This window comes from Narcine bancroftii (assembly GCF_036971445.1).
Source record: "Narcine bancroftii isolate sNarBan1 chromosome 12 unlocalized genomic scaffold, sNarBan1.hap1 SUPER_12_unloc_2, whole genome shotgun sequence".
NCBI classification, from domain to species: Eukaryota; Metazoa; Chordata; class Chondrichthyes; order Torpediniformes; family Narcinidae; genus Narcine; species Narcine bancroftii.
The window spans coordinates 3,500,598-3,523,017 of NW_027211808.1; the positions used below are offsets into that span (position 1 = coordinate 3,500,598).

Here is a 22,420-nt window from a genome sequence, read left to right on the forward strand (position 1 = left end):
CAAAGACAGACAGAATGGTAGTCAGCATTGTACATGTAACAGAGAGAGAGAGAGTTAATACATATGCTAATGTACACAGACAGGCTGCAACTCACAAGTTCAATGATATATATGCTAATGTTAGCAGACAAGCTGCAACACACAGTTAAATCACAAGAAACAATCCCCCCTGCTTGGTCACTTTTCATCACCCCATGAAGGGGAGCACCAGTTTCCAACAACGTGAGCTGCTTGACACTTTAATATCAGGCTCCAAACAGCCTTCGGAGATCGGTGGCCCTAGGGTTCGGGGCTGAAGAGGACATCAGATACTAGCCACAATTCAACGGAACCGCCTGACGACTGCTACTCGTTCGCTGCTGAAGGCAGCGTCTCTCACAGACTTCGTCAGGACAACGCTTACAAAAGTCGGGTGGTTCAAAGACACTGCTTCAATGTTTCAACGTGAATCTGCCCATGCCCATGTTCAGACGTGGCAATTTCGGACTGATGTGGGATGGACTAGACTCTTTACTGAGAACTGGAGCCTGATACTCGCAACCCTAATAAGCAGCTGGACTCGCTACTCTGACCTTCATGGTGCTCCCCTACCTAAAGACTTTACACAGGTGTTACAATTCGGTTATTGACCAGCTGGGTAAAACTACACCTTACAATTGAAAGATCAGTATTACTGATCTAAAAGAAAAGTGAGGAGAGGGGGGGGGGGGATCAGTCACACTGACACTAGTAACCAAAGATCAGTAACACTGATCATGGTGAAAGATCAGTATTACTGATCTAAAAGAAAAGTGAGGATTGTGAGAGATGGGAAAATTGATCTAAAATTATGAACATGGAAGAAACTAAAGTTCATCAGTAAAATGGCTGAAACCAGTTCAAACAGGATAAGTTTGGGGCTTAGGATGCAGGAAAGCAGAGTCAGCACGATTAACATAAGAATCTTCTATCCTTTGTGACAAGACCATAGGACTAAGATAAGGAATGGTAAGGTACAATAGAATGTAGGAAGTTGAGGTAGTCTGGATCAGATAAGGGTCTCCTAGCCCTGGACAGAAGTACCAAGTCATACATTTCTAATTAGCTAACCATACACAGATTTATACATATGAAATTAGCCAACCCTAGATAGAATGAGTCAACTCTGCATATCAAGAGACTGTAGCCCCGAGAATCAGGAAGGTGTGAATAAGGACAATGACATGAAGGGACACCGACAGGATAACCCCCCCTGGTTCTCCAAGTATACTGAAATTGCACGTAGGCAGGCAGGATTGCCTAATGCCAAACCTCTCCAGCAGGAGGCAGAAGAATGTAAGGGGGAGGGTATTCCTACACTGAAATCAACTGTATAAAAGTTGGGTGAGCCCCAGTGTGTGTGTGTATTCCCAGGGTAAGGGGAAGCACCCAACTTTGCATTGTTGTAGTAATAAATGTTCTTTGTTCTCAATTTTTGTCTCGAGCAATTTCTTTAAAGGTACTTTAATTCCTAACATGTCTGCTGATTCTAAAACACAAGCAGGTTCTCAGCCTTGGAGAACCCAAAGCTGCAAGTTTTTAAAAAAAGGTTCTCAGCTCTCCAGAACCAAGAGCTTGGAATTAAGAAAAAATAGGTTAAAAAATAGGTTAGAATCTTCCATTACACCCCCCTTTATAACAATGCCCACTGGTTACTATGCAAATTTCTATAACATTGTTAAAGTAATAAATTCCCCAGCCTAAATATAACATATGTAATTAAAGTCTAAGTTATCTTTCGAACCAGCCCACAGAAAAGCTTAGACACAAAACACACAAGGCTCATTAAACTTCGATCTCAACCGAAGCAGAGAGAGAGAGAGAGAGAGAGAGAGAGAGAGTTTCAATTAAAGAAGTTCAAAATGGATATGGAGAAAAGTTAGAAGACTGAGGCTCCTGGTGAGAGGTTTTTTGCTAGCAGAGGTAAATCTAGTTCCTCCTTTTGATGATGGAGATATAGATACATATTTTCAGCTTTTTGAAAAGATGCTTAGAGCTCAAGATGGCCAAGAGAAAAGTGGCCTCTAATACTCAAAATGTATTGAAAGTGTTAGAAATAGATATACCTTTAAAGAAATTGCTCGAGACAAAAATTGAGAACAAAGAACATTTATTACAGCAACAATGCAAAGTTGGGTGCTTCCCCTTACCCTGGGAATACACACATACACTGGGGCTCACCCAACTTTTATACAGTTGATTTCAGTATAGGAATACCCTCCCCCTTACATTCTTCTGCCTCCTGCTGGAGAGGTTTGGCATTAGGCAATCCTTCCTGCCTTCGTGCAATTTCAGTATACTTGGAGGACCAGGGGGTATCCTGTCGGTGTCCCTTCATGTTATTGTCCTTATTCACACCTTCCTGATTCTCGGGGCTACAGTCTCTTGATATGCAGAGTTGGCTCATCCTGTCTAGGGTTGGCTAATTTAATATGTATAAATCTGTGTAAGGTTAGCTAATTAGATATGTAGGACTTGGTACTTCTGTCCAGGGCTAGGAGACCCTTATCTGATCCAGACTACCTCAACTTCCTACATTCTATTGTTCCTTACCACTTCTTATCTTAGTCTTATGGTGGCTCTTGTCACAAAGACTAGAAGATTCTTATGTTAATCGTGCTGACTCTGCTTTCCTGCATCCTAATCCCCAAGCTCATCCTGTTTGTACTGGTTACAGCTATTAACTGATGTATGAATTTTAGTTTCCTTCATGTTCATAATTTTAGATCAGTTTTCCCATCTCTCACAATCCTCACTTTTCTTTTAGATCAGTAATACTGATCTTTCACCATGATCAGTGTTACTGATCTTTGGTTACTGGTCTTGCGCAGGGTTTACCTCCGTGATTATTTATTTTCTTTTAGATCAGTAATACTGATGCTGTAAAGTGTAAGGTGTTGCTTTACCCAGCTGGTCAATAACCGAATTGCAGTCTCTGTGTCGTTGGATAGAGTTAGGGAAACATACTTTCTTTGGGGTATAGTGTTCTGACGAGGGGATCGATGAATTAAAAACTGCAGCCAAGTCTTTAGGCAGGTGAGCACCATAAAGGTCAGAGTAGCGAGTCCAGCTGCTATAAAGGTTGTGAGTATCAGGCTCCAGTTTTTAGTAGAGTCTAGTCCATCCCACATTAGTCCAAGGTTGCCAAGTCTGAACATGGGCATGGGCAGATTCTCGTCGATGTCCTGAAGCAGTGTCTTTAACCACCCGACTGTTGTAAGCATTGTCCTGTAGAAGTCTGTGAGAAACGCTGCCTTCAGCAGCGAACGTGCCCTGAAGAAGTCTCTGAGAAATGCTGCCTTCAGCAGCGAACGAATAGTCGAGAGTCAGGCGGTTCCGTTGAATTGTGGCTCGTATCTGCCGTTCCTCTTCAGCCCCGAACCCCAGGGCCACCGATCTCCGAAGGCTATCTGGAGTCTGATATTGAAATGCCAAGCAGCTTTAGAGTACTGTAGCAGCTCACGTTTGTAACTGGTGCTCCCCTTCACGGGGTGGTGTTTGTAATGAAAAGAGACTGAGCTGGGGGGATTGTTTCTTGTGATTTAACTGTGTGTTGCAGCTTGTCTGCTAACATTAGCATGGGTATCATTGAACTTGTGAGTTGCAGCCTGTCTGTGTACATTAGCATATGTATTAACTCTCTCTCTCTGCGACATGTACAATCCTGACTACCATTCTGTCTGTCTTTGTCCCACCATGTCCTTTGTGTTATCGCTTTAAAACTCCTGTCTTTAATACCTGTGTAGGCTAAGATACAAATTAGATGTACTCCACTAAAGCTGTTCAGTTCCCCTGGTCTGTATTGGAATCCCTTGTTAACCCATATCCCACTATGACTATACATTAAATCTATGCCCTGTCTGCATTCTAAAGGAAAATAATTGTCACCTCTGCTGCCCCTATCCCAGGAGGACTTAATACATTGTGAGTAATTAAGTCATGTCCCAGAAATGGAGAAGTAACAATTAAACAATACAATAAAGAATAAAAACAACATTATGGCACTTTTTCACGGTGTAGTGTCATTTTCAGGTCAGAAGGATGAGGGACTGCACGCCAGGTGGAGGGTTGAGTCTGTGTGACATGATGTTGTGTTTCGGAAGCTGGTTTGATTCTTTGAATGTGGGTCCAGCCTTTTTCTCTTGTTTGTACTGCGGTGTCTGTAATTAAAAGTACACAGTAGGGACCATCCCAGGCAGGTTTTAGTTGATCCTCTTGCCATGCTTTTACATATAACCAATCACTAGATTTTAATAAAATGAATAACAATCTGACTTTCCTTTGTGTTAGTGTAAAAATTGTAAAATGAAACACAAACCATATTTCCATGGGTTTTGAATATGTTAGACCTTATTAAAATGCTGTTGGAGCTGCTTGTCTGTATGGGGCACAAGAGCCCCTGCAAGAGAACTTGAAACATATTCAACCTTTAGTTCTGCCTTAAGTAAAATGCCTTGTGCCACAGCTCACAGGAGCTTGCCTTATTTAAAACAGTCTGTAAAACAGGCACCAAAAAAATTAAAAGATGTTCTTATGAAGATTGCACACACAATCATTTAAGTACAGGCTAGTTTCTATTATATTCCACTTAAAAGTTCTGCTGCATGAATCCTGGAGCTTGTGGAGTCATTATTGAATCAAGAAATATTGGTGCCGTGCCAATCTCATTCTAACATGCCAATTTCTCCAGTCCTTAAGTCAAGATGTACTGAATAGCATCTGGTACAAGATCTGTGAGTTATTAATGATATTATTATTCTTATGCACCCAATTGTTCTGAACTATGCCACCAATTTAAATCATATTCCACCTATTGTAGTACTCACACAGCACCATAGACCAGTTCGCAGGTTTATTTCTCCATTAAGCTGAATCCAGTTGCGCAGGGTTTACCTCCGTGATTATTTACAATGTAACTTCCGCAATACCAGATTTAAATATAAACCTGATGAATGGGGGGGAAAGTTATCATGAATTAAATAACAGTGGCAATACAGAGAAATTGTGCTGAGGCATTAATTTCACTCCGGAGGAAAATGCACCAGAGAAATGAATGATTAAACTTATAGGAATCCCCATAGGAATCCCCAGAGGTATCTTTATTCTCCAGAGGTGGGTGATCTTTAAACTCACGGACCTTGACTGCTGAATGTGTAGAAGGAATGTACTAAATCTATTGATAGGGCTCCATACCTCTAACTGCAAGACAAGAGCCTGGAGCCTCAATTTCAAGTGCCACAGTGCACTTAAAGGGACATGCACACTTCCCCTTCAACTGGCTGATCCAGCAACTTAACACATCAGATCATTTCTTTATCTTACATACACTTAAAACAAGACGTGTAGAGCTCACCCAATTAGCACAAAAATTTCTCCCTGCGAATGTTATAACATCGCTCAGTTCTCATGTACTCCCTGTGCAAAATCACATTTGAATATAATTTATTTCATAAATTGGAATTAACTGGTAGTTAAATTCACTCATTCTAGAGTATTGATAAATTATCATTTATGACATTGAAATTTTAGCATGAATTTTAATCAATATTGGTCAGTGACTGAAGTGGGAAGTCGTGATTTATGAAATTATCTCTGGTCTCTACTCTCCCACTCCCGGCACTTCTCCCAACATTCAGGAGCTGGCACACAGTCCCTGCCTTTTTTCATGTTACTCATCTACTATTCCTTTAACTGCTTGCATTAAAATTTTAGCCTTTGCTTTCTGCTTATCCTCAGATGTCCGGACAAATGCTTTTTGTGCGATCTGTAGAAGCTGGGTTATTCCCTGCTCATGCCAATTTTCTGTCTTTTGTAATTTTCTTCTAATGTCTGGGGCTGAGTTGGTAACAAAACCAGTTAGTACCAATTGTTCCCCTGCTGGGGATTCTATGTCGAGACCCCCATATTGTATATATATTTGGTCCCAAAAATTGGTCTAACTGTTCGGCACATCCCTGTGGATCTTCTATCAGGGAGGTCAGTTCTTTCTTAAAGTTACCCACTTCAGTACTGGTCAGGGGCACATTTACGAAACCGAGACCCTCTCCCATGGGAACTTCCCGCAGTGGTCTCATCCAGTTGGTTTCTGGCTTATTAGGTCTGGGTTCCTGCTCCCTGGGAAATGAATCAAAGGGTTCTGCCCTTTCTTCCTGAAGAGTCTCACGCAGTTCTGAATTAAAGTTACCTCTCTCTCCTGTCAACAGAGGTGGTAATCGAGTGCTTTGTGAGCGAGTCAGCATACCACTCCTGCTCTCTTCTCTCTTCTCTAGTGGTGGGGGAGGTGGGGAAGGTGCAGAAGGGTAGGTTATAGGAGGGGGAGGAAAGATAGCCGGCATAGGAGGAACATAAGGTGGAGGGAGGGAATGTAACACATCCCACCCTTGTGGTTCAGGGACAAAAGGTTCCTCCTCTCTCTTGTCCTTGTACGCTTTTTCTTTCAAAACCAATTGATCACATGATCCCCTAAGCCAGCAGGCTGCATATTCCCTGCTCTCTAGGTTATCTCTGGTTTTGATAGAGCCAGATGTTCAAAATTTGACACATCCAGTCATCTCGGATCCGAGTTTTGGCCAGTATACGGAGCTCCCTTTTATCGGGTATTTAACCCAGTCCCTACAACAATACCTACCATGGTCAGTTCGTCCTTTCCACGGGTCCTTCCCGTGCCCCAGTCAGATAACATCAACCCAAGCGGGCTGTGTGTAGTTATCTGATCCTCACATCCTGAACCAGGACTCTCTTCCTTGCTACCCATACTTCCCATACTGATAGGCAAGTAAAATTCCTCTTACCGGGTTCCAGTAGCAATGCTCTAGCACGCTTCCTTCCGTCGTTTGTTTTCAATGCCTCTTCTCGGATATCACTCGCTTCTTCCACTGACCAGCCACCCGTCGTCCGTGACTCCAGCTGAATCAGCCGGGGTGCACCTACTCTCGTTGTCGGGGTACTCTGTCAGTGGAGGGAGTGTGATCCCGGACGAGTCCCCATTTGTTAGAAATAGATGTACCTTTAAAGAAATTGCTCAAGACAAAAATTGAGAACAAAGAACATTTATTACAACAACAATGCAAAGTTGGGTGCTTCCCCTTACCCTGGGAATACACACATACACTGGGGCTCACCCAACTTTTATACAGTTGATTTCAGTATAGGAATAACCTCCCCCTTACATTCTTCTGCCTCCTGCTGGAGAGGTATTATATTAGGCAATCCTTCCTGCCTATGTGCAGTTTCAGTACACTTGGAGGACCAGGGGGTATCCTGTCGGTGTCCCTTCATGTTATTGTCTTTATTCACACCGTCCTGATTCTTGTGGCTACAGTCTCTTGGTATGCAGAGTTGGCTCATCCTGTCTAGGGTTGGCTAAATTAATATATATAAATCTGTGTAAGGTTAGCTAATTAGATATGTAGGATTTGGTACTTCTGTCCAGGGCTAGGAGACCCTTATCTGATCCAGACTACCTCAACTTCCTACATTCTATTGTTCCTTACACTCCTTATCTTATGGTGTTGGCTCTTGTCACAAAGACTAGAAGATTCTTATGTTAATCGTGCTGACTCTGCTTTCCTGCATCCTAATCGCCAAGCTCATCCTGTTTGTACTGGTTACAGCCATTAACTGATGTATGAATTTCAGTTTACTTCATGTTCATAATTTTAGATCAGTTTTCCCATCTCTCACAAAAGGAAAAACACAAGTTGCATACTCTTGCTTGACCCTAGAGCAAGTAGAAAAATATGATACTGTTAAGCAAGTTGTATTGACAAATTATGAGTTGGTTCTAGAGGCATAAAAGCAAAAATTTAGGAATTTGGATTTTGCTCTGACGAAATCTGTGTGTTTTGCCGTTGGTGCACCTCAAAAAGAATAAACAATGATTTTTAAAATTGAGAGAATTAATATTAATAGAGGAAATTAAAAGGAGAGACCCAGAGGATATTAAATTTTACCTGGATGAGAGAGATGTGGGGTTGTGGCAATAGGCAGCTAGCACCTTGGAGAACTCGATCACAAAAATACATTCCAGAATAGTAGGCATTTTCTGAGAGCTAATGTGGATCAGATTAATAAAAATATTCATAAGGTTAGTTTGGAGCAGGATAGTCGGCCTGAAATAAAGTCTGGTGAAAATGTTAAAAGAAAAGATGAAGGAAAAGTAGGAAAGGACAGAACTTCTGTATTTGTATGCCATTTTTATAAGAAACCTGGTTATGTCATTGTGAATTATATAGTATTGAAATAGAATATATAAAAGTTGGTTCTACCAGAAACATGTATTCAACAGTTGAATTTAAGGTTAACAGAGGTGCCAAACCTGGTAAGGAGGTCATGAATATTTTCAAGCCTTTTATGTCAGAGGGCTTTGTTTCAATGAAGGAGGGTAAACCATAGGTTCCATTTAAAATTCTTAGAAATACTGTGGCTGCTCAGTCATTGTTGTTGGAAAGTATTTTAACTGGATCAAAGGACTGACCCAAGGGAGATAACTTTGATTAAAGATGTTGGAGGTGAGGTAACCATATAATCACTTACAGCACAGAACAGGCCAGTTCGGCCCTACTAGCAAATCCCCACCCTCCTAGTCCCACTGACCAGCACCCGGTCCATACCCCTCTAGTCCCCTCCTATCCATGTAACGATCTAGTCTTTCCTTAAATGTAACCAATGATCCCGCCTCGACCACGTCTGTCGGAAGCTCATTCCACATCCCCACCACCCTTTGCGTAAAGAAATTTCCCCTCATGTTCCCCTCATAATTTTCCCCCTTCAATCTTAAACCATGCCCTCTAGTTTGAATCTCCTCCACTCCTAATTGAAAAAGCCTATCCACGTTTACTCTGTCTGTCCCTTTTAAAATCTTAAACACCTCTATCAAGTCCCCTCTCAATCTTCTACGCTCCAGAGAAAAAAGCCCTAGTCTGCACAACCTTTCCCTGTAACTCAAACCTTGAAATCCTGTCAACATTCTCGTGAACCTTAGGTAGAGTCAATATCTTTTCACAAAGTTGTGCTAAATTCAGAATTAGTCAAATGACCTGTGAGAGATGAGTAAAACTGATATGAAAGATGAAGAAAGCTAGTATGGATATAAGTGTAATGAATAAAGCCAGTATGAATAGGATAAGGATAGATAATAGAATGTAGGAAGTAAAGTTAGTCTGAATAAGATAAGGGTTTTCTAGCCTTAGTCATAATTAGAAAGTTCTGCATATATGAAGGGTGTAGCCCTGAGAATTGGGAAGGTGTGAATTAGAACAAAGGCAGGTTTGTGAATAGGGACAATGACATGATGGGACACCAACAGGATACCCCCTGGTCCTCCAAGTTCACAAGAAACAGCACTTAGGCAGACAGGATTGCCTAATGCCAAACTCATCCAGGAGGCAGAAGAATGTAAGGGGGAGGGTATTTCTATACTGAATCAACTGTATAAAAGTTGGGTGAGCCCCAGTGTGTGTGTGTATTCCCAGGGTAAAGGGAAGCACCCAACTTTGCATTGCTGTATAATAAATGTTCTTTGTTCTCAATTTTTGTCTTGAGCAAATTCTGTGAAGGTACTTCTGTTTCTCACAGACCTGTTGTGGTAGGAGTAATTCCAAAGTTACGCATGCAGGTGCCTTGTTTTTGTTGGGGAATGAATTGGCAGAGGATAAAGTTGGGTCAGTTTTAAGATTGACAAATCGGCCTAATCAGGATATGGTTAGAGAAGATGGTGAGATATATCCTGCATGTGCGGTAACTAAGTCTGTGACAAGAAAAATAATGACAGGTGAAGAAAATCCAATTGATAGAGATTTTCCCAGTACTTCTGAAGTACTTTTGAAAGAGCAGGGTCATTGTGAGAGTGAGGATTTTTCGTTGTCAAGGAAAGGGTTAATTCAGCAACAGAAAATAGATGTAGATCTTGCTATCTTAAGGGAGAAAGCAGTAACTGAAAAGGAAATGGCTTGCAGATACTACATAAGGTGAAGTATTGATGAGAAAATTGAGATCTCTTGATATTCCTGCTAATGAGGAATTGAGTGAGGAGTGATTCATCAGGTGGTATTCTTAGAAATTACTGGAATGAAATATTAAATCTAGCCCACAGTTAAGGTGGTCATCTTGGTTTAACGAAAACCATGATTAAAATTTTGAAACAATTTTTTTGGCCTGGTTTGAGGAAGGATGTTGTCATTTAGTGCTGTACATATCACATTTGTCAAGTTGTGGGGAAACCTAACCAGGGTCTCCAGTGGCACCATTACAACATATTCCTGTTGATGGTGAACCTTTCGCTAGGGTTATTGTAGATCCACTGCCAAAACTAAGTCTGGTAATCAGTACTTATTAACAATTATATGTGCAGCGTTGAGATTTCCAGAGGCTATACCATTGAGAAATTTAAAGTCAATGTGGTGGTCCACAATTGCAGAGATCAGGACGGCACATTGTGTGGCAGCAGACGCGGACAAAGGTTGCTAAAGCAACGCCCAGGGCAAGAAACCATGGGAGTAGAAGCTGGGGCAGGATCAGACCACCAGCCCTAAAATGGCATTGGTCAAGCTACCCAGCTAACTCAGCAGAAACAGGCTGAGGAAGAAGGACATTCATATGCATGGATGTTCCCGCCCACTATTGTTATTCATATGGCTGACTCAGTCAATCGGCAAAAATGGCGGGAACTTGAACAGTATAAAAGCAGCCTTTCCAGTTCTTATAAAGGAGTGAGATTAACCTGCTACCTCGTGTGTGTGTATGTGTGTGTGTGTGTGTGTGTGTGTGTGTGTGTGTGTGTGTGTGTGTGTTTATATTTAGCGGTCAGCTATAATTGGTGACCCCTGCCTTCAAAGAGTTATTAATCGATACATTTGGACTTGTACAGCAAGAGCGAGGAGCATGTTTGCTCCACCTGGATGGGCTTGGGGACAGATCCTCATCGACACTGATCAACGAGATACTAGCCCTTCTGGGAGATGAGCAGCCCGGCATTATGTTTGAGCAGGTGTTCCTGAAACAGATGCCTGAAGACATCCAACAACTCTTGGCAGTTGTAGATTTCACTGAGCCCCAGAAAATTGAAGCACAGGCAGACATTCTGTGGAAATAGAAACAGAAGTGCGTTTGTGGAAACTAAAAAATCACTGGCCAAAGTTACACTCCTGACCCACCCCAGACAAGATGCACCCACAGGCCTTACAATCTATGCCTTAGGAACAGCGATTGGTGGTATCCTAGTGCAGCAGATAGAAGGAAATTGGTACCTACTAGCTTTCTTCAGCAAATATCTGCAGCTCCCTGAACTAAAGTACAGTGCTTTTGATAGAGAGCTGCTGGCACTGTACTTAGCCATCCGACACTTCCAGTACTTTCTTGAGCGAAGGTCTTTCACGGACCATAGACCATTGACTTTCATCTCGGCTAAAATCTCTGATCCTTGGTCAGCCCACCAACAGAGGCACTTGTCTTACACTACCAACATCAAACACATCACAAGCAAAGACAACGTGGTTGCGGACACAGCCTCCACTCCTTGGTCAATGGTCTGGTCTTCGCAGCACTGACAGAGGCACAGCAGCAAGACGACGAGATACCACAGTACAGGACCACTGTCACAGGTCTTCAGGATGTTTCAGTTGGCACAGGTACTACCACCCTCCTGTGCGACGAGGCCATTGTGCAGATTTGATGTATTATACCAATGGCATGAAGGTGATGAGTTTTTGACCACCCATGGGCTGGCACATCCATCCATCAGGACTATGGACTAGCTGGTGGCCAGCAAAAACATGTGGCATGGATTGCAGAAACAAGTCGGTGGGTGGGCCAAGGCGTGTTTGCAGTGCCAAACAGCAAAACTGCAGCGACACACCAAGATCTACCCCCCACCCCACCCCCCCCCCACAGCCTTTCTAGCAAACAGAACGCAGGTTTGTCCACATTCACGTGGACATAGTGGGACCCTTGCTAGTGTCTCAGGGTTTCCGATACCTGTTCACAGTGGTCAACTGCTTCATCCGGTGGCCAGAAGCAATCCCCTGGCTGACACAATCACCAGGTCCTGTGCCAAAGCACTCGTTTCGTCCTGGATTGCAAGATTCAGACTGCCACAGCACATCACTTCTGACCAAAGTGCGCAGTTAACCATAGTTTGTGGACCGACATTTCCAACCTGAGGGGCACTCAGCTATACCATACGATAGCATACCACTCACAGGTCAATGGCACGGTGGAGTGTTTCTACAGGCACCTCAAGACTATCCTCTGGACCAGACTCAATGGCCACAACTGGGTGGATGAGCTACTATGGGCACTACTGGGCATCCAAACAGTGCCAAAAGAAGACCTCCATGCGTCCTCTATGTCTATGGAGCCCAACTCATGGTTCCCAGGGATTTGTTTCACAAGCCAGAGGACAGCAAGAGGAGACAATCACCTTTGCTGCGCCTAAAGGTTGGTAACCTGGCTCCGATCTCACCCTCCAAACACGGACAAGCCAAGTCCAACATCCCCAAAGAACTCAAGGATTGTGAGTATATGTTTGTATGCAAAGGATCTCACCATTCACCACTGCAGAAGCAATACGAAAGTCCCTTTCAAGTCATCTGGATCGATGGACCCATCTTTGAGCTGGACATCGATGGTCCAGCTAAGGTCTTCACTACAGATAGACTGCCCAGACAGTCCCAGCAGAAGCTGTGGAGACACCAGCACCTTGATGCGGAGGCAGACCACAATAGGCTTTTGGGCTCTATACCTATGGACACTATAGAATGTAACGCCGGTTTTGGGGGGTGTCATGTGGCAGCCCGCAATTGCGGATATCCGGCCACAGGAGAAACGGATAGAGATTGCTAAAGTGACTCCCAGGACAATGAACTGGCAGCAGCATCAGACTAACAGTCCTAAAATGGCGTTGGTGTGTGTGTGTGTGTGTGTGTGTGTGTGTTTATTGTTGTTTGCAGCAAGGGAGGCTGTGCAGGAGTCATCAGTTTCAGCCCTTTTGAAATTGTGTTTGAACATCAGATTAATCTATTGATGTTGGTAAAATAACAGTGAGTTAACGAGGATATACAGTTGAATTTGCTAGATTACATTTCTAAATTTAAGTATAGGTTACATAAAGTGTGGACTTTGGCTCAAGAGAATTTGGAAATGGCTTAGGGTAAAATGAAGCATTTATTTGACAAGAAAGCTCAAGTGTGGAATTTTAAGACAGGAAGTAAAGTTTTGATTTTGTTTCCAACACATGACAATCCTTTGAGAGCTAGATTTATTGGACCATAGGTAGTTAAATCAAAACTGAATGATGCTAACTTTGTTGCAGAATTGAAAGAGTGGAGCAAGTGGTGGATTATAAAATTATGGAAATAGAATCTTGTGAGGGTAACCTTAAAGAAACTATATTTTCTGTGTGCCTGTCTAACTCAACATTTTTGGAACATTTGGATTAAAAGTTAGGCCATCTTAAGTTACAAGAGCAAATGCTCTTGAATTAATTTTGAAATACACAAATCAGTGATGTACCATGATGTAGATGTTGGAGAAGCAAATCCATAAAACAGAAACCAAGTAGAAGAATAAAATCATGGATCAGGAGGTGGCTGCACTGATAAAATTGGCAAAGCTAAATTTCTTATCAAGTTGGATTTGTTGAAGGGTTATTGGTGTGTGCCTTTAACTGAGAGAGGAAAGAATATTTAAATTTTTGTAACTCCATCTGGTTTATATGTGTATAATGTGGTATCTTTTGGCATGAAAAATGCCTCTGCAACATTCCAGAGGATGATTAATTTGGTAATCCAAGGGTTAACATATACTGATGCTTATATTGATGACTTGGTCACAGAAAGTGACATATGGGATGAACATGTAATGCATTTGGACAAATTGTTTTCAAGATTATCGAAAGCAAACTTAACTGTTAATTTAGCAAAGAGTCAACTTGCAAATACCGCAGTAACATACTTGGATTATGTAGTTGGCTATGGCAAAGTTAAGGTGAATGCAGTTTCTGAGTTTCCTATTCCCAATGGTAAGAAAGCAGTGAGAAGGCTTTTAGGAATGGCAGGGTATTAAAGGAAATTTTCAGAAATTTTGCTGAGGTTGCTCTTTTGAAGAAAGGGGAAAACTTTGTGGACTAAAGATTGTCAGGTAGCTTTGTAAAATTTAAAGGAGATGCTATGCCATTACCCTGTGTTAAAATCTGATTTTGACAGATGGCATAGGAAGAAGACATGTGGAACCATCTCTCCCCAGCTTAATAATTGATGACCAAATTATAAAGACATTCAGCAGTCTTAAAAAAAATATTTGTAGTATAAACTTTGTATACAGTAACAATGAAGAAAATGAGAGGCCAATTTGTGAAGAAATTACATTTTACAATGCAGAAAGTGTGGAGGAATTGAGGTCTACCTTCCAGTAGGATTCACGGGAATCAACTTTAGAAGCCCCAAAACCACAGAGAACTCTGCAAATGAAACTAACTGTAACACTGGCGTCCTTGTTGTGTTCAAGGATGCAAGATAGCACTGTTGTGGTGAGTCTGATTGTGGAGTAGGGGGGATGTGAGTGAAAAGAGGCTTTTGAGCACAAATGCAAGTGCCCCATTTGTGAGTGTGAATGAGTGTACATGGCTGGCAGCGTCACTGGTGCTAGTGAAGGGTCACAGAATATTCGCCTTCAACTGGGCCCAATCTGTGGGGGTGACCGGCTTCGGCTTGAGGGGGTGGGGGTTCAGGCCCAAAGCCAAGTGGCTCAGGCTGAGGGGTCTTCATTGAACAGGAAGAAGAGGAAGCGATGCTGGCAATGTTAGAAGAAGAAGCAATTCTCTAAGCATCCAGAATCATAGAAGGTAGGCCTCAAAGGTATAAACCCATTCAATTACAGTACCTTTAACAATAGTACAATTTAACTATGAACCATATCAATCAAAATACACACAAACATTTCCCTCTTTAATATTTTATGAGAAGAATGGACAATATGGTTGTACAAGTAAATCGAGGTGTTTTAGATAATAAAATCCAATTTGCTGAGTTGAGAGGAAAAATGACTAAGAAATATGAAGAAGTGTCTGCAATCAAAATGGATGTTAATAAATGAGAGCAGTAAATAAGGTGCAAGATGAATTTAAATAAAATAAACAGCATTTTGTGAATGAATTGATAAGGTGGAGAGATGCTGGAAGAAAGGATTATGTTGAACATTCTATTATTGGTTGGGACATACAGAAATTAGAGTTTTTGAAGAAAATTGACTCACTGGAAAATTAAAGTTGGCATAATAATTTCAAGATAGTAGGTTTACTAGAAGATATTGAAGATATTGATTTTTTCAGAAATTGATTCCAAAAATGTTGTGGGAGGAAGCATTTCCACAAGGATTGGAATTAAATTGAGCACATAGAGCGATAAGGAGAAAACCCTTTCCAGACCAACCCCCTAGGGCTGTTTTTATTAATTGTTTGCATTATTAGGTTCATGAGCAAAAATTAATCTATTTTGACTTCTTTCTCTTCAGTTCAGTATAATTGTTCATAGAATTCCTTAAAGTTTTCATTGATCTCTGATGGGTTATATGTAATTTGTTTGTTCTTTTTCCTTGATGCCAATACAGTTCTTTTAGCTTGTTCTGTTTTAAGGGGGTGGGTTTCAGTTCTCCTGTTAGTGGCCAGGAATTCGCCCAGGATGACCAGAGGCACTCCGTATACCATTTCAGTGGATTAGACTTCCAAATCCTCTTTAGGCACCATTTGGATACCTAAGAGTTCCCAGGGAAATTCATTAGCCCAGTTGGGCCCAGTGAATCAGGCCATCAGGGCATGTGTGCATGTTCTGGCCCCATTGGTGATCTGTTTACGAAGGCTATGACAGACCATGGTCTTGATGGCAGGATGGGCTAAGTTACGTACAGATTTGAATATCTGCCTCCTCTATTTTGTGGGAATAATGGGATGGGTCTTACCTCTCAAGGTGTCATAAAGTTGTATGTGCTATACTGAAGGGAATGTCCTCGATGTGGAGGCCAGTTATAGCCATTCTGTAGGCTGCAACGTCGGGATCAGAATACTGTGCCACGACGTTCACCTTGCCAGCAATATGTTCAATTCAATTCAATATGTGGTAAATTCTGAGATATAATAAAGGTGACAAGACTTTTTTGAAAGCATAAGTGAGTGATTTGTGGTCTGTAAACATTTTGAATCTCCTTCTTGCCAGGAAGTAATGAAAATATCTTATGAAACTGTGCCAGCAGTTCCCTGTTGAAAGCACTTTATTATACTCCAGTGTCCATCAATTAATTGTTCTAATACCCCTCTGACTGCCGTATTGGAAGCATCAAGCGTGAAGCCTGTAGGTGCCTCTGACTATAGTTGTGCCAGGAGAGTGACATTTACTAAAGTATCATTAGCCTTTTGGAAGGCCTCTGAGGTTTTTGCATTCCATTTGAGTTATTTCTAGGTGCCTGACATTAGAGAGAAAAGGAGACGCATGATGTGGGCTGCTGTCAGTATGAATCTATGATAAAAATTAATCATCCCTGTGAATTTCTGAAGGCTTTTAATTTTCATAGGCTCTGGGAAGGATTTAATAGCCTCTACCTTTTTGGGCAGTGGCCTAGCACCACGTATATCAATGCGGTGGCCCAATTGATTACCTCTTTTCCAAACTCACATCATGCTGGATTTATAGCCCATATTCACTCAGTCTATTGCTCAGTAGTCTTAAATGAGTGGCAGGATATTATCTAAGTAGACGAAAATAAAGTCAAGGTCCCTGCCCACATCGTCCATTACTCAATGAAATGTTTGGGCTGCATTTTCAGTCCAAAAGGCATCCTTAAAAACCCAAATAAGCCAAATGGGGTGATAATGGCTGTTTTCACGATGTCCTCTGGGTGGACCAGGATTTGGAGGTAGCCTCATATTAAATCATTCTTGGAAAAGATCTATGCCCCTGTAGAAGTCCTGAATGTGTCGTATCAGATAGTAGTCAGGTGTTGTGACCTTGTTGAGTCATCTGTAGTCCCCACATGGCTTCCACCCTCCTGTGGCTTTAGGGACCATGTGGAGTAGGGAGGTACAAGGGCTGTCAGAGTGGTGTATAATGCCAGCTCCTCCTTTTTATGGAGTTCCTTCTTTCTGAGGCTGAGCTTCTTTGGTGGGAGGTGATGTGCACTGGAAATAAGGGGTGTACCTGTAGTAAGAATATGGTGTCTTACCCCATGCTTGACCTTGGATGATGTAAATAATGGCATCGTTATGGTGGGAAATCTGATAAGATTTGCACAAACTCATTGTCAGCCAGTGTCACTGAATGCAGGTGGTAGATGGTGGGTTCCTTCCCTTTTAGTTCAAGGGTCTGGAATGTTGTGGTGTGCACTAACCTGCGGCCTTTAATGTTCACTAGCAGTGAGTTGGCTCGAAGGCTATCTGCGCCCAAGAGTGGCTGTTGAATTGCTGGTAGGGTGAAGGTCCATCTAAATTGGCTGTTCTCAAAGCAGAGGGGGATGGTGTGATTGCCTTAAGTTGTTATATCCGAATTGTTGGCGTCCTTAAGTTGCTGGGCTGTTTTGCCATTGTGGTCATCAATTTTGCTTATCTCCTCCTGTGTCCACTAAAAAACGACAGCCGGTTAGGGAGTCATGAACATGGAGGCTGTAAAAATGGACAGCCATTGGAGCCATTATCAACAGCTGGCTTTGGTGTTTCCTGGGAATGTGCAGGGGGAGAGACATTGACAGGCGACTGCCCCCATTGGTGATGATAACAACAGTATTGCTCACTGGGGGTCTCTGTTGTCTTCGTGGTTGGTCAGTCAGCTGGTTGACAGTTATGTCATTGCTATTGTAGCCTGCCCATGTGCTGTTGGGGCGGCGTTGTGTTTCATGGGTATGGACATCTCGTGGAGTGCAAAAGAGATTTCCCTCTCGGTCATCAGGGATTCCGCCTTCTCTGCTACCTTTTGTGGATCTCTGAAGTCATCTTTCTAGACCATCATCCCGTTGTTTTGTGGCAGCCCTTCCAAGAACAGTTCCTTTAAGAGTGAGTAGGGGGCATGGCCATCAGGTAAGGTGAGCATATCACCCATTAGGTCGGATTGGCCTCTGTCCCCCAACCTGTCTATATGCAGCAGACAGACTGTGCGCTTGTCCTCAGGCAGCTCAAGTAAATCCTCAAAGCAATGAAAACATTAGGAAATGCTGTGAAATGCAGCTGATTGCAGGGTCTGTCTCCATTGCTGGGTTCAGAATGCCATCTGGAACGCCAGAGACACCACTGCAGCTAGCTGCTACAAGCTATGGCTGTACGGAGCCTAAAGCACAAGTGAAGTTATAGTTGTATGCAGGTTAGCTCAGAAAGAACACACAGTTCCCAGAAAGAATGACATGAACCCAGTTGCGTGTAGTAAACTGTGGTGCAATGTTAGCCAGAATTAGGCACACAAGGTAAAGAATATACAACAAACTTTAATCCACAAAGACTTCCACAGAGCCAGGCTAGCTGCGGCTGCAGAATCTCTGAATTAAGACTCGGGAGGTTGGCACAGGCTTATATCACGGAGGGTGATTGACACCCAACCGGGTGGGGCTTGATCCATTCAGGCCAACTGATTGACAGCCGGCCAGGTGTTGTCCTGTCCCCTTACACTCCTGCAGGTACAGAGGTTGCCCCCCTGCAGTAGGCCAGTGTTGTATTTCCACATAAACACTGAGCATTATTGAGCTCACAGCCCTGCTTTTATTCTCAATCTGAGGGGTGTGATGAAAACCCTCTCAGCACTGATTGGTGCATTTGTGATCCACTTTCCCTGATAGGTCAGTTAAGTTCTTTGGGTTGTGGCCAGTTGGAGGGCAATGCTGCAGGCCTCATGCAGCCTGCTGGATCATTGCGTTCATCCTTCATATTCTCAGGTCCCTTGGGGGAAGTGCAGAGGACCACCACAATGTCACATTTCTTGCTAAGATTATGTAATCTTTTCCAGGGGGGGACAACTTTGCATTTCCATATTCCAGTGAGTAATAAGGAGGGGGAGTCAGACTTCCATGTCTTTGGCTTGGCTTCGCGGACGAAGATTTATGGAGGGGGTAAAAAGTCCACGTCAGCTGCAGGCTCGTTTGTGGCTGACAAGTCCGATGCGGGACAGGCAGACACGATTGCAGCAGTTGCAAGGGAAAATTGGTTGGTTGGGGTTGGGTGTTGGGTTTTTCCTCCTTTGCCTTTTGTTCGTGAGGTGGGCTCTGCGGTCTTCTTCAAAGGAGATTGCTGCCCGCCAAACTGTGAGGCGCCAAGATGCACGGTTTGAGGCGTTATCAGCCCACTGGCGATGGTCAATGTGGCAGGCACCAAGAGATTTCTTTAGGCAGTCCTTGTACCTTTTCTTTGGTGCACCTCTGTCACGGTGGCCAGTGGAGAGCTCGCCATATAACAGGATCTTGGGAAGGCGATGGTACTCCATTCTGGAGACGTGACCCATCCAGCGCAGCTGGATCTTCAGCAGCGTGGACTCGATGCTGTCGACCTCTGCCATCTCGAGTACTTCGACGTTAGGGATGAAAGCGCTCCAATGGATGTTGAGGATGGAGCGGAGACAACGCTGGTGGAAGCGTTCTAGGAGCCGTAGGTGGTGCCGGTAGATGACCCATGATTCGGAGCCGAACAGGAGTGTGGGTATGACAACGGCTCTGTATACGCTTATCTTTGTGAGGTTTTTCAGTTGGTTGTTTTTCCAGACTCTTTTGTGTAGTCTTCCAAAGGCGCTATTAGCCTTGGCGAGTCTGTTGTCTATCTCATTGTCGATCGTGTAATCCTCATGAACTGTATTTGATATTTTGGTAGTTTTGTGTCAATAACCATAAGATTGCTTAATAAATAGAATTTTGGCTCAATCATTCTGTAAGTGGCAATTCAGAGATGTCTAATAAATGCTGGCCATTCCACCAGTACTCTGCTCCCCTTGTTGCTGGTGTGCCCTCCCTCCCTTATCCACTATTACCTGTCTGTAGGACTGTGCTCCCTTCCCCCACTGCTGTTTTGTTCAGTGCCTAAATTTTACTCATGAAGGTTGGTTCTATATTTTTATCTTTGCTAAATAAAAGACACTGTTTGACCTGCTGAGTTTCACCAGCATTGTGCTTTTACTTCAACTTGGTTCTGCAGTCTTTCATGTTTTACTCTATGCTTTATAACTCTTATGTTCAGCCAGTAAATTTATAAAACATGATAATGTATAAAAGATGATAATCTGTTTTTCAGCAGTTCCAGTATTCAACATTTCAATTTGAATTTTCCAATTTATTTATTGCATCTTCATAAAGATAATAAAAAATGCAGATGCTTTTTCAAAAGCAATGAAAAGATTAAATTATTCAGACTGTCAGATGAGTGATGCATTTGTATTTAATAAGAATATTATTTTGATTCTTTTGCAGGATGAAGAAAATAGAAATGGAAGAGGTGAGTCTTGCTGCAATTATTTTCATAGACAGTTATCAGTAAATCAGGAGACAGTGCAGGTGAAGATCACTTTTGTTTGGTCTAGTTAAGTAGGTTCTGGGCTGTTTTGACGATCTGAATCCTAGTGAATTTTGAAATTGTCAAAGAGTTCTTGTCATTACTTGTGATGGAAACTGTTCGTCATCCATTTGATTGATGGCAATGTGCTCTTAAAGAGGAGAGAATCTATCATCTGATAACACTACTTGTTGAAAATTATTATTTGTACAATGCTGCTTTACCAGGTCCGGTTTTAAGCTTATTTAACCAATTTGATCAAATTGCGCACATGTTTGAGCCCAGGTCTTGAACAGAGAACACTGTGTCGGACTTTGTTTAAACTGGTAAGAAAATAATAATACTATAGGCCTTATAAATTGAGGGATTTGTCAGTGAACTCGTGAAGTTATTGCCCTTAATTGATCGTATTATCTCAGTGAAATATTTTTAGGAGATATGTCTTTGTTTAAACTACTGACTATAGGCCTCCTTTGTCTCCCTAGCCAAAAATTTCATGTTTCGCATTCATTTGACCCAGTAAGATAGATGTATTCTGGAGCTGATGAAGCATCTCTTATTATTATCAAGATCAAAACAGGTTATAGGCTAATCAATAAGAGAACTTATACTTTAATATGAGATTGAGACAGTGTCATGCTAGCCTAGGGCCTAGCCTATAGCCTGAACGTAAATAGCCTAGGCCCTAACCGTAGAATTTCTGCCAATATTACCAATCGTAGAAGAAATTGGTTAGGATATTCGGGTCTTGTAAAGATGAATAACCCCGAAGGTAGGTTAGTTTAAGTTAGGCTAGGTCACTGTGGGGGTTATAGCCTACATCTTTATAAACTGGTTTACAAGGTTATTCAGCTACAGGTGCATGTACTGTACATCTTGGGGTTATTCATCTTTACAAGATCCAAATATTTTTAGCAATGGTGCCTCTGTCATTGTTTCACAATTTAGTATCAAAATAGTACTAGGCTACGTTACTAACTATGCTATTGCACTGTCAGGGCTTAATATAGCCTATTTCATGTTCTTGGTGATTTGGAACAGGTGCAGTTTAGCTTGACCATGCGGAAATTGTTTTCTCTAGGTACAAATTTCATCCATTACACGCATCAGTTTTACTACCAATTTTCTAACCAAATATCTAGTGACAAACTAGCTCTAGACATTTGACTAGAAAATCAGCTAAACAAAATGGCAAAATTAAAGAGTGTCCCCCCCGTTCTGGAATGTAACCTTAACTAACATAACCTAACCTAACTAACCTAACTGTTACTAAAAAAAGGCAATTCTTACCTTATTGTTGTCATTCAACAAATCCAGAATCGGTCGCTTGTTTTGCTGTTCGGTGGTGTTCACAAGTTGAGAGTTGGGTGCGTTGATCCAAGGTCAGCAGCTGATGTTCGAACAACGTAAAGCTAACGAGCAAAATTACATGAGATTGATGTTGGTTTCTTACGTTGTACCAATGACGATGACAACATTGTTCCACTGTTGGATCAACATAGACATGTTATCAGGGATGTCGAGTCCAATTTTATAACAAATTGCTAACGTCAAGATTTTTGTAATTTTAAGTCTAAACATTTTAAAAAACACTTCTTTTACTTTTTTTTTACCTTAAAAATATAGCCCAGAGAAGTAGCAGCTTAAAATTTTACTTGGCAAGCAGAAGCAAAGATAGAGACAAAGGGCATAAGTATTTAAGTGGCAACCAGAAACAAGCACTGGCCAAGGCTAATGTAGCTGAAAATGAAAAACATAGAGGTGCCATCACAAAATTCCTTGTCACTCCATCTTTGAACTGCCCATGTATTGAGGATGAAGAAAACAAAAACTATTCAGAAAATGACCATACAGCCTTGAGTCCAATTACAGTTGATGAATACAATGATGAAATTAGAAAAG

At 42.1% G+C, this 22,420-nt stretch overlaps 1 protein-coding gene and 1 long non-coding RNA gene across 6 annotated transcripts in view; one reads left to right on the forward strand and one right to left on the reverse strand.

The window, feature by feature from the left end:
• The window catches only part of LOC138750126 (rho GTPase-activating protein 23-like), a 397,500-nt gene that overhangs the window by 160,038 nt on the left and 215,042 nt on the right, over nucleotides 1-22,420 (forward strand). For all 4 annotated transcript variants that reach the window (XM_069912263.1, XM_069912261.1, XM_069912262.1 and 1 more), the window contains one exon: nucleotides 20,437-20,461. In XM_069912263.1, coding sequence (XP_069768364.1) covers nucleotides 20,437-20,461 — 25 coding nt within the window. The remainder of the gene's footprint in view (nucleotides 1-20,436; nucleotides 20,462-22,420) is intronic.
• The window catches only part of LOC138750127 (uncharacterized), a 58,908-nt gene that overhangs the window by 8,053 nt on the left and 28,435 nt on the right, over nucleotides 1-22,420 (reverse strand). For both annotated transcript variants that reach the window (XR_011349087.1, XR_011349088.1), the window contains exon 2: nucleotides 21,809-22,003. This is a non-coding gene — a long non-coding RNA (uncharacterized lncRNA). The remainder of the gene's footprint in view (nucleotides 1-21,808; nucleotides 22,004-22,420) is intronic.